Source organism: Hippoglossus stenolepis, chromosome 13, assembly GCF_022539355.2.
Source record: "Hippoglossus stenolepis isolate QCI-W04-F060 chromosome 13, HSTE1.2, whole genome shotgun sequence".
In the NCBI taxonomy this organism is placed as follows: domain Eukaryota; kingdom Metazoa; phylum Chordata; class Actinopteri; order Pleuronectiformes; family Pleuronectidae; genus Hippoglossus; species Hippoglossus stenolepis.
The window spans coordinates 16,907,555-16,918,932 of NC_061495.1; the positions used below are offsets into that span (position 1 = coordinate 16,907,555).

The 11,378-nt window shown below is 41.7% G+C and overlaps 1 protein-coding gene across 2 annotated transcripts; it reads left to right on the top strand.

The window, feature by feature from the left end:
• The first annotated feature begins 768 nt into the window (after positions 1-768).
• Positions 769-11,158, top strand: sox1a (SRY-box transcription factor 1a). 2 transcript variants are annotated; one of them, XR_004698109.1, is made up of 4 exons: positions 769-1,985; positions 6,021-6,069; positions 9,933-9,960; positions 10,245-11,158. XR_004698109.1 is itself a non-coding variant. In XM_035173641.1 (3 exons), the coding sequence occupies exons 1-2, from the start codon at positions 1,143-1,145 to the stop codon at positions 6,039-6,041; spliced, it is 864 nt and encodes a 287-aa protein (XP_035029532.1). In that variant the 5' UTR covers positions 769-1,142; the 3' UTR covers positions 6,042-6,069; positions 10,245-11,158. The 2 variants fall into 2 exon arrangements, 1 of the variants encoding a protein (XP_035029532.1); XM_035173641.1 differs by lacking the exon at positions 9,933-9,960.
• The last annotated feature ends 220 nt before the right edge of the window (positions 11,159-11,378 follow it).

An 11,378-nucleotide genomic window follows, 5' to 3' on the forward strand; every position in this document is an offset into this window, starting at 1 on the left:
GAGACACATTAAATATTGTTATAAAGAAAGTCAATGTCTGTAGCTGAAGGCAGAGACACGAGGACTCATGCACCATCACCAGCAGACGGCGATAAGAGCGCTTTTCCCCGGCAATTTTATCCCGTTATGTGGCCATCCACACTCATGGGTTTCTCCTCTTTATACCAACTGTTTTATACCAAATCACCGCCACACACTTTCACTCTTACATAGCCTGCCTTAATTATATTCCTTGGTAAAAGGAGAGGTGACTAAAAATCTAGATTTTGAGGAGCTGGTTGCGCATCAAGTCCTCTGAAAGTGAATTGGTTTGTATCGGCTGTGCTGTGGTGTAATTCCTCTACGTAAAATTACAGTTGGGCCCAGCCTTCCAGCACGCACAGTGAGTGTAAGAATATCCCGATTAAGAAAATCTTCTAACTTTCATATATGAAGAGAAAGTGAAGGGTAAAGAAATAATTTCTCTCAAACTGCTGCTTCTCTCTTTAAAGCGGATTTCTGAAAGTCAGCATCCATCCATACATGAGCCATATTTTAAAATATGCTGAGATGTTTGACTCAGTCTAATCACAGACTGCCCCCACCGTTTGGTCGCTTCATCGCTGCAAACAAATCTTAGTTATTTTTGTTTAGTTTGAGTCTCTGAGAGGGTGTTTGGAAATTTCAAATGCCTTGTGCTATTTGTGGGATTGACCCTCCTCTCTGCCTCCTCCTTCTCCTCCTCCTCCTCCTCCGGCGTGTTCTTCCTCCATGGTCCCCTAGTCACCTGACCAAACGCCATGCAAATCACTCTGCTGCTAGAGCCTCATTGGCCGCTTGTGGCTCATTTAACCGCTGTCAGTGCGCATCATATGGCCGCCGCTTTAACCAACTTCTCAACTCCGACATAAGCAAAGTGGCTCAAATGCGCATTCTCTCACAGTGGATGTGAACCAACCCAGGCGAAGACAGGGCGAAAAACTGGTTGGAAAATTTTTATATCCCTTCTCGGATTATTTTTTGTGTCGTATTTGATTAGTTTGGGTTTCAGAATATCAATTCTGCGACTCAGTCGACCTGTGCGCCCCCGAACTTTGTGCGCACTTAGCCTATCTTAAAAAATACTTTTTTCTCTGTTGGTGGCGAACTTTAAAACCAGGTGAATGTATAGCATGATGATGGAAACTGACCTCCATTCCCCCGGCCCCCAAACGAACACTACCACGGGGCAAACGGGGCCGAATAGCGGGTCCAAAGCGAACCAGGAACGGGTGAAGAGACCGATGAACGCTTTCATGGTGTGGTCCCGTGGGCAGCGGAGGAAGATGGCACAGGAGAACCCCAAGATGCACAACTCTGAGATCAGCAAGCGGCTGGGTGCCGAGTGGAAGGTAATGTCCGAGGCTGAGAAGCGTCCTTTCATCGACGAGGCGAAACGTTTGCGAGCCATGCACATGAAGGAGCATCCGGATTACAAGTACCGGCCAAGACGGAAGACCAAGACGCTGCTGAAAAAGGACAAATATTCCCTCGCAGGAGGACTGCTTTCTGGGCCCGGTGGGGGTGGTGGAGTTGGTTTAGGGGTCGGCATGGGTTCATCGGGGATCGGACAGAGGTTAGAGAGCCCCGGGGGTCACGGAGGCTCAGGCAGCTCCGGCTACGCGCACATGAACGGCTGGGCGAACGGTGCGTACTCGGGGCAGGTGGCTGCAGCGGCAGCAGCCGCAGCGATGATGCAGGAGGCTCAGCTTGCCTACAGCCAGCACCCGGGGAGCGGAGGGCACCACCACCACCACTCGCACCACCACCACTCACACAACCCGCAGCCCATGCACCGCTACGACATGACAGCGCTGCAGTACAGCCCCATCTCGAACTCTCAGAGCTACATGAACGCTTCACCCTCCGGCTACGGCGGGATCACCTACACACAGCACCAGGGCTCCGGCGTCTCCTCCTCCACTGCCATGGGGACGTTAGGGTCGCTGGTGAAATCGGAGCCGAGTGTAAGCCCTCCCGTCAGCAGCACACACTCACGGGGTCCTTGCCCCGGAGACTTGAGAGAGATGATAAGCATGTATTTACCGACCGGAGAGCCGGGGGACCCGTCAATGCAAAGTAGACTCCATGCCTTGCCTCAGCATTACCAGAGCGCCACGGCTGGAGTGAACGGGACGGTCCCTCTAACACATATTTAGAACTCACAGAAAAATTGAAAACTGCAAACGAACACATAACCAAATATTTACCTCTTTTCTAAATAACCCCGGCCCCGAGATCTACCTGCATTTTGTACAGAATGTTTATGATATTGTAAATGAAGGGTAAATAGCATATTCATCTCGGCTTTTTTTGGAATAGCAACCAGTGGAATTATATAACGAATATGATGCTGAGATATTGGTTATTGTGCTATCATCTTTTTGTCCATTACTTCACAGTCTTAGTTGAGGGTTATGCCAGGTCCACGTGGGGAGTATTTGGTTCAATTGTCTCATAATTTTCTTGTAAGTTATTTGAAAATGAGAAAACGTGTCATAATCATAAGAAAGTGCTTTAAAAAGAAATGGGAAAAAATCACGTACTTTAAATATTTGTGTTCATTTGCAGAAGCCTGTGTCTTAATTCTTGGAAATCATCTCTTTTTATTGTAACACTCTAATTATTGTAAATTGTGAATAATTTTAATATTTCAAAAGGATGACGGGCAACTGCTGTTGTAATTTTAAGTGCTTTTCCTGCGAGTGAAAAGCCCTGATATTGCAATGAACAAGAATTGAATAAATTTCACAAGATGTTGCTTTGATTCTTAAGAGAACGCTTTTACACTGATTCTTTTTCACGATGTTCTTGGAGGAGTCTCTTCACGTTTTATAACACGAGAATATCATGAATCCTCCTCTAGAGAAAAATCGCCACCTCTTTAAATTTGGACACATATAGGTCCCATGAGCTTTGAAATAGACCCAATTGTTTGTGCGTAATTGTGCGTAAAAGCTACAGTTTGAAGGCCTGTGAGGACACATTTACAGTGGGTTGATGATGTTTCATGAGCTAAACTTGTATTTGGGTAAATATAAAATAAGAACATTATAAAAAGCTTTTTTTTTTCATATTTAGTGGTTAGGCCAAAAAATATTCAAGTCGTTTAAATGTTAAACACAGGCCAATATGATGGCCCACATTCTCCTTTCTCATAATTCATTTGATTTCATATAATTCATTGCTCCATTCGTTTTTGAACGTATTCCTTAAAAATCAAATCTGATTGATATAGATTATGAGAAGGCCTCATCTGACAAACCACCTGTTACTGTAATTAACAAAGTGTCTTCGTTTATTATAAGGAATAAAAGCTTTTACTTATTAAAACGTTTCCTTTTCCCCTTTCAATTGCCTATGAAATGTGACGTTTTTATAGCAAATTTAAGCAGCAAAAATGTAATCCTTGTTTTAAACAATGTTTCGTATATTACATAAATATATGATCAGTCATTAGTCTACATTTTTATTTGTCTAACCAATAAGTTGTGTCACATTCACTCTCTTAACCAATTCACATCAAAGTTTTAATAATGAAATCAATGAAAAATTATCAAAAGTCTGCAGAGGTGTTATCTGCGCAGGATTTTTTAATTTACTTATATGGTTGTATACAAGGCTGCTATAAAAAAATCTATATTAACTCCACTTATAGAATAAATCATATCAGATAAAATCACAAGGGAAATTTGGAGAATTTCCGCAGAAAGTTTTGATGAAGCCAAATTCACTGCTTCTGTTTGGAGCACTTGACACTTAACTCATGAGACTTAGGTGGAAATGGTAAATAACATAAATATGTAACCAATAGTTTATGGATAAAATTATTAATATTACCATAGTTATTATTTTAAAGACTCTAGTCTCACTCCTTCACTTGAACTGGTTTATTTTGCAGCCACTGGCCTCGGGACATGTATTTTTTTGTCATCCTCATTTATGTCTCGTGCCTTTAAATTTTTTTATTGTTAAGAGATAAAACATAAAATATGTGAACCACGAGATTAAAGGCTTTATATAAATTTACATCTTGGTGGCTACGTGGTGACCTCAGAGAAAATTCTCAGTATCATAAAATCTCTTACATTCATTTAACCAATTTTCCCTGAGCAGTGTTCAAATCATGAGTTTGTAACAGCTGTTATTAAATCCAACATGCTTTTATTCTTCTAATAAATTGCAATCACATGAGAGGCAGTAAGATGAGTAAGAGTAGGTATCAGTGAGAGTCGTTTCTGAATTTTCCTCTCGACTCTTGATGAAGTCCAGAAAACTGCATGAGGCACAAACGGGATAATTTTAAGAACTCTATAATAAACATGGAGAGAAATAAGAGGTTTGCTACCGTAAAGGAAGAAAAACAACCTTTTATCAACATATAAAAGTTTCCTTCACTGAACAAAAGAGAGCACCAAATATTTCAAGATAAACCAGATATCAAGGAGCACAACCATCAAATGATTTACAACCAAACTGTTGCACAAACTGGACTCAAACCTCCACCACATGTGGAGTTAAATGGGGTTAAATCATGACTCATCAAAATTTCAAAGCTGTAGATGGATCAACTGACACTTTCTGCAGATTTGGCACAAACCCCTTCACTGTGGAGGGATGGGTGTTGAAGAGCAAAGACCCCAATGTCATTCAGATTATTAATCCCTTAAAAATAATGAAAATTACCTCGATTTTTTGTCATAAACCACATCTTCTTTTGACATGTACACCTTTCATTGCCTGTAGGCCTCAGATGCAGGCTAATAGCCATACACATGCAAATGAGGGACATTTATGCCTACTTAGGCATTTTGAATATAGAAAAAAATCAATTAATCTCAAATACATAGTTAAAGGGTCTATTTCACACTGATGAAGACTTGCATGGCATGTCAATTAAACCTGTTAGGCCTCATAGTGGAGCGTGTCACGTCTGGCTGCTCGTCAATCTATTGAAAGGAATCAGGGGGGAACAATGTCTGAGAACGAGTTTAAATTCCAAAATCCCAAAGAAGCTGCATCTAGACATCTCTCCGCGCACTGTACTCCTCGCAGCGTGTATGTGGCGCAGAGGAGGTGGGTTTGGTTAACCCCCCCACCCCCCCACCCCTCACGTGTTTTGCATCTGTTTCAAATCTTATCTGTTGATGTGAAGAGATGCGGATTAGCGCTGAAAGCCCGGGAAGGCGGAGCGCGTCACGGCGCATCGCCATGGCTCAAAGAGGCGCGTTCTGGCAAATTTAACCCGCATAAATTACACCTTGAGGATTGAGGAGCGGTAAGTGCAGGGTGCAACGTGAACAGGCAACGATGGGTGCGGATGTAAACGTGTGCGTGTGTGTGTGCGTGTGTGCGTGTGTGTGTGTGCGTGTGTCTGTGTGTGCGCAAGACTGTGTTTAGCTGACCGGCCAATAAATCTCTCCGCCGTGCGCTCCTCTTATCTTGTAGCCACCGATATATTCCGTGCTAGGAGGCCATCAGCTCCGGCGCACACTCGGGCTGCTCGCAAAGCCCCGATCCCTTGCACTCCCTGTCCTAAATGGGGATAATTAGCGTCACTTTATCACGCCTCTGCATATTTTCTCCGCGTCTCTTCCCCCCTTTTCCTAAAAAAAAAATTACCAGGCAGCCTGCTCACGTCGCCCGCTCTGTCACAGAAGATTATGGAGACAGATTGCACAGAGCGAATGTGCCGGGCGAGATTAGCGCGGAATAGAGAAAGCAACTGGGCCAATGAATTCCTCGGAAGGGCCTTATCGTGCAATTACACGTTGACATGTTTAACAATCTTGCTGCCTCTTAATCCTGCGGTGCTGCTCTATCTACCCACAGCTACCACGCTGCACGCCGGCGCACAGACCTAATGCACCGAAACGCAGCGCAGAATACACTGAAAGTTATGAGAAATTGCTTTATTTATCCAAACTTTGTCCAGCAGCATTCACCAAATCTTTTTTTTTTTCCTTTTTTGTCCCCCCCATTTTCTATTTCTCATTTTCCAGATCTCTCCGTTGTTGGAATAGCATCTGCACTGGAGCTTTCCGACAAGAGGTGAGACATCCAATACACTTTAAAATGTCCAATTTAAAATCACAAATAATCACGCAGCGATTGGGGGGGAAAAAAGCCAAATGCATGTTCGGGCCTGAGTGGATAAAACGCACAAAGTGGGGTCAAATGTAGACTTTAAATCTCTGTGTCCAACACACACACACACACTCACACTCACAACACCACCACCACCACATCCCGACCCCATCCCTCCCCTCCTCCCCCATCCCTCCTGCCTGGCTGTATATACCGGGGCCTGTGTGGGAGTGATTGTGGAGCTCCACTGTAGGAATTTGGCAGCGGCCGTGGTTTGGAGAGCCGCCCCACGCTGAGCCCCATTCAGCGGCCAGCGCGCTGTGAGGTTGGGAAGTTTCAGTCAGCCGTGTACAACTCAATGGCCCCCACAAAGGCGATTACAAGCCCCAGCGCATTCCTGTAGGGACCTGGGAGCGGCGCAGGTGCGAGGGAGACCGGGGGTAACCCGTCACAGGAGCGATAAAAACACGGGACAGTGCTGGGACCACACAAAACCAGCCGCTCCACAGGAACCGGGGATTTAGTTTTTTCTTCTGTGGGGGGGGGAGAAAGGAAAGAATAGGGTCTGAAGAAGACGGGAGTATATGGAAGGTGCGTGGGGTTGTAGCACTGTCCATCACTGAATGAAAGGATGCAGAGGCTCCCAATCAGGGCTGAAGCTGAGGTCATGAGTCCAGAATTCATGAGTCCAGAATCTCCAAACATAAACCTGCACATAACAACAAAAATCATCAGCTCATAATAATTTCTATTAAAAAAACCCAGACATATAGACATTTTATAAATTACTGTTACAACTTCACCTTTTAAATTATAAAGCTTCCTCTTCACTATAAGCTTTCTTGACATTTTCGGGTATGCAATACAGGTAAAAAAATGTTGGCTAGATTGCAAATTCAAGATGTATTGTCTAAAACCAGACTAATCATTGAATATAAACTCTTGATGTAATTAAACCCTCTATATTTTCCCTCTGGGATGCAACCATGTCTCCAATATGGAACAGGAAAATGCTCGAACTGGAAAGTCTTCTGAAAACCCAGTTGTATTTTCCTTGTCTTTATGTTGTCTGCAGTGAAATATATCCAAATTATACAATGGTTATAAATGTAATCTCACAGGAGATTTGTGAAGACGGCCGTGAAACTCTTCCAATCCCTTCACTGAAATAACTTAGCAGCCTAAATTAGTTTACTTAAATCATGAATTTTTTTAGAAAACACTTCTCCCTGATTTAGACTTTTAAACTTTTTTCAACATATCAGCAAAGTGCCGACACAAAACAATCAATGTTTCTCAATTACCTTTGTTAAGATGACAACATTTTTAACTGCTCAATCTGAACAACACAACTGAGCCAAATCGCATGATTGTTGAAATATTGTTCACAAAAGTTTATTGTTCAGCCACCTCTGTGCTAAAGATGGACTCAACATGTTTTAATAAGACCCAAAGGAATATCTGGATCTAGCTTCTTTCTGCTGCTGTACGTTGTATAGGCCTACAAACCTATACCTACCACTAATGTTAGTGTTGAACCAACATGACAGGTTTGGTGCAGAATTTAAGGGGACTGTTGGTCCTTTAACATCAATTTCATAGTTTTTTATTTAGTTATTTTTAAACAGGAAACATGCTTAAAGTTGCTTGACAAAGGTTTCTCCACCAATGAAATTTCACAAGTAGAACTCGTGGGCCCAATTTTGTGAGCCATATTTGCTACGTTCCACTGTGATGGCGCCAATCTACAGTTTTTACATTAGTGGTTTAAGAGAACAGTAATGTGACTGGCTAAGAGGCTAATGATCCATCACCTTATCCATCATTTCATACTTCACTTTACAAACCGATATGTGCATTCGGTACTCTAACTCAGCAGGTGTACCTGTGAAGCCCATTTTTATTACAGCCACAATTTTTCTTTTGTGGCTCCGTCCATCAGCTCCAACGGTGTATTCATCAAGGTAAGTACGAGCTGAGATTTCAAAACATGGCGACATCGCTAAAAATAGCAACAAGAAACACAGCCAGAGAGGTTTTAAATAAAACGCAAGTTAGTCTTTTTTACTTTGAAAGAATGAAGCAAAGATGAAATAAGACATTTCTACCCAGAATGTCCATTAAAAACATCCATGAAAGTTTAGAGACTGACTTACCAGTTCAACTTTGATTTGCCATCGCTATGCACAGAGAATATTTTTCATATTATAGGTTTTACTTAAAATTCTACCCACAAATGTAGTGGTTGATTGGGCTAAAATGTTCACTTATACTACCGGTATGACCTCTGGACTTTTTATGAAACAATATATTTGTTGGCCAAACCCCAAAAGATAAGTAAAAAAAACAGCTTGCTCTTAAATGTGAACTCTGAATGCCTGCAGTGAATGTGCTTCTCATTTTCAGTGGATCATCTGAGATGAGCTGCACTAGTTAGAGGAGCCAGTGTAGACAAAGGTGTAACACCGATGAAGATGATGAACATGAGAAACCCAAGGAAGATAACAATCTCCTGTATAAGGACATGGGACTTAAACTCTGTCTTCAAACACTTAAAGCTAGACGCAAATAGGAAAGTCTCCATTTACCAGACCTTCATGTTTTGGCTCAGTTTCTGTGGACCATGGAGGATGCAGCCCCTGAAGCGTGGATCAGTTATGTTCTTAGGTTTTCTCTGTGTGCCATTTAATTTTAGATCAGACAAACTCTTTGATACCGGTGTTCTAAACATCTGAGGAAAACAGAACAACATGGACGTTTAAAGTGTCCTTCACAGTCCTCCTGTTGGTGTACTCAAAGGAAGGACCTCTAGTCCAGGCTTTACTGCCATTTTTTCTTTTCTTTCAACATGAGTGTTTTCGAGTTTCTTTCATGCTGTCTAAGAGACAAACAAACTTGAGGCAGTTTGAGTTCATGTGCTCAGAAGCAAAAGGTGGAATCTGATATACAATATTCTTGAAAATGTGCAAAGTGGCTTCATGTTTCTCATTTAGTACACACAATAAATCAGATCAGTTTATTTATATATTTATTGATCTAATGTCAACCAGCGAGAGCAGTGATTGCAAACATAAAACCTATAATATACGTATATGGTGTAAAAACTTCTGCGGATGCTTAGGGGTGAAAGTAATGACCTTTCTTTATTTCTTTCTTTATATCCGTCTTTCTTTCTTTATGTCCGTCTCTCTTAATATCCATCTTTCATGGTCCTTTCTGTCTATTTCTTTCTTTCTGTCATTCTTTCTTTCTTTATACATCTGTCTTTTTCCATGTCACTATCCTTCTCACATGATGTGAATGTAGCAGTAACATGTTGTCACTGATCTTATATGCTGACTTTAACACTTTGCTCAAATCACTGCGGTGCTCTTCTATCCGTCACCTCTAACTCACCGGTTGAGTCTCACTAACTCACCGACTCTCACTAAATGGCCAATTCACACAATCAAGTGGCGCTGCCGTGTTTCTCTATCACCACCTCACACACACAAACACACAAACCCACCAGATGCTGTAAAGGATTTCTGCTGCTCTGCGGTGGGTGATAATTCTCAAAGCAGCAGAGATGAGGTTAATGAGGGGTCAAAGAGTTCAGATAAGAAGCAGCAGTTTTACGACACCTGCTGCAACCTGCAGCCCGCTGATAGCTGTTTGAACTGGCCGACCTCTGACCTCTTCGAGGTCAAGTGATCAACACAGCAGGTTGTTTAGATCCGGTCAGATTGGAACACGTGAGGGATGTGTAAGTCACGGTGATGTGAGCAGCACAGATAAATAGTTCTTAATGATTATAACCCTACTCAATTTGTTTCCACCACCATTAGATTGTTGTCGGCTGTCAGGCTGTTTAAGGTGCGGGATAAATTTGATTCATTTGTAATTGAATTGAAAAACATACTGGCTATTAAGCATGCAGCTGATTGGATTGTGTACTTGTATGTGCATGCATGTATAAATATGTATGTATGCACAATATCTTATATTATAAAGTGTTAGGGTTAGACTAAAGATTAACCTACAGGGTTTTCTATATTCTGCTCTGCTCAATTTTCATTTATCGACCTTGACATTTGATATCCTCACAAATCACCATCCTCTCTTTGTCCATCTCCCTTTTCTCTGTCCGTCTCTTTCAGCAAAGTGATGACCAGTGGACATGGATCACTGCGGGTGGGACTGTGATTTACAGATAGCTCCTCGTCTCCTCCGCGAGCAGGCATCATTACGACGAACGCTCGGAGATGGGACCTTTTGGAAAATGTCGGCAACAGTCAGAGCCCTCAAATTCTTCCATCTACTCTTTCCCCTCTGATGCTTTCTTCTGTAAACCCATTATTATTATTAATATTATTATCTAATATTTTGTATCTATGTATTGTGTCAAGTTTCCCAGCATGTGGATCTTTTTCTTACCGTAACATCGACTGGAACAAAAAACAGCACCAGCTCCTTATTTCCCTCATCTCAGCATAAACAAACAAACCAAAAAGAGAAATAAACAAATAAATAAATAAACTGCAGTGTCTGCAGCAGCTCTCCATCCTCCCCATTCTGTTTCACTGGAGCCAGCTTCACTGTCTTAATATCCTTATCCCCTCGGCTGGCATGTTTTTCATGAACCCGCTGCATTTTTCAGATTTTTAAAATCCGTCAAATGCCTGTAATGAATATTTCTACAGCCTCGAGTGTGTTTAATGTGCTGTGTGACCAGCGCAGCAGGAAACTCTGGCACTTGGACCTGGGTGATAATTGGACTGAGGCCTCAGCCAGTGAGGAAACAGGTGAAATGAAATAAACATTTATTATCAGATATGTTCTAAGATTGTATTAACATATTCCCTTTGCATGGGTGTACACATCATGTATATTTCCATTTTACCTATTTTTTCCTAAAATATGAAACTGTTAGCAGAGTTTTCTTGCATTTTTAAATGTTATCTTTCACTCAACACTTGTATTTTAGTCTATTTGTTTGTTGTCTTAAACAGCTTTTTGTGAAAAGAGAAACTGTGTGTTAAATAAACTCCTGCATCTTATTGCTGCTTAAGAATAAAATCTCGTCTCCCTTTTATTATTATCATCAGTATTATTATAATTATAGTTTTTTTCACGTTCAAATTGAAGGTGAATTGAAAGTGAGAAGTTGAAGAAAAGTTTTAACATTAAAACTCTGTGTTAATTTCAGGGCCTAAATGTGCCCTCAATTATGTTACCATGGCCCTCAAGTAATTGATTTGGGGAAGAGAAGGGGAGTGGTGTGTGTGTGTGGG

What these genes read in the sequence shown, in the direction of transcription:
- sox1a (XM_035173641.1), top strand. Translation starts at nt 1,143, where the DNA reads ATGTATAGCATGATGATGGAAACTGACCTCCATTCCCCCGGCCCCCAA. An exon ending in TGGTGAAATCGGAGCCGAGT is followed by an intron (nt 1,986 to 6,020) that starts GTAAGCCCTCCC and finishes CTCATTTTCCAG; the next exon opens with ATCTCTCCGTTGTTGGAATA.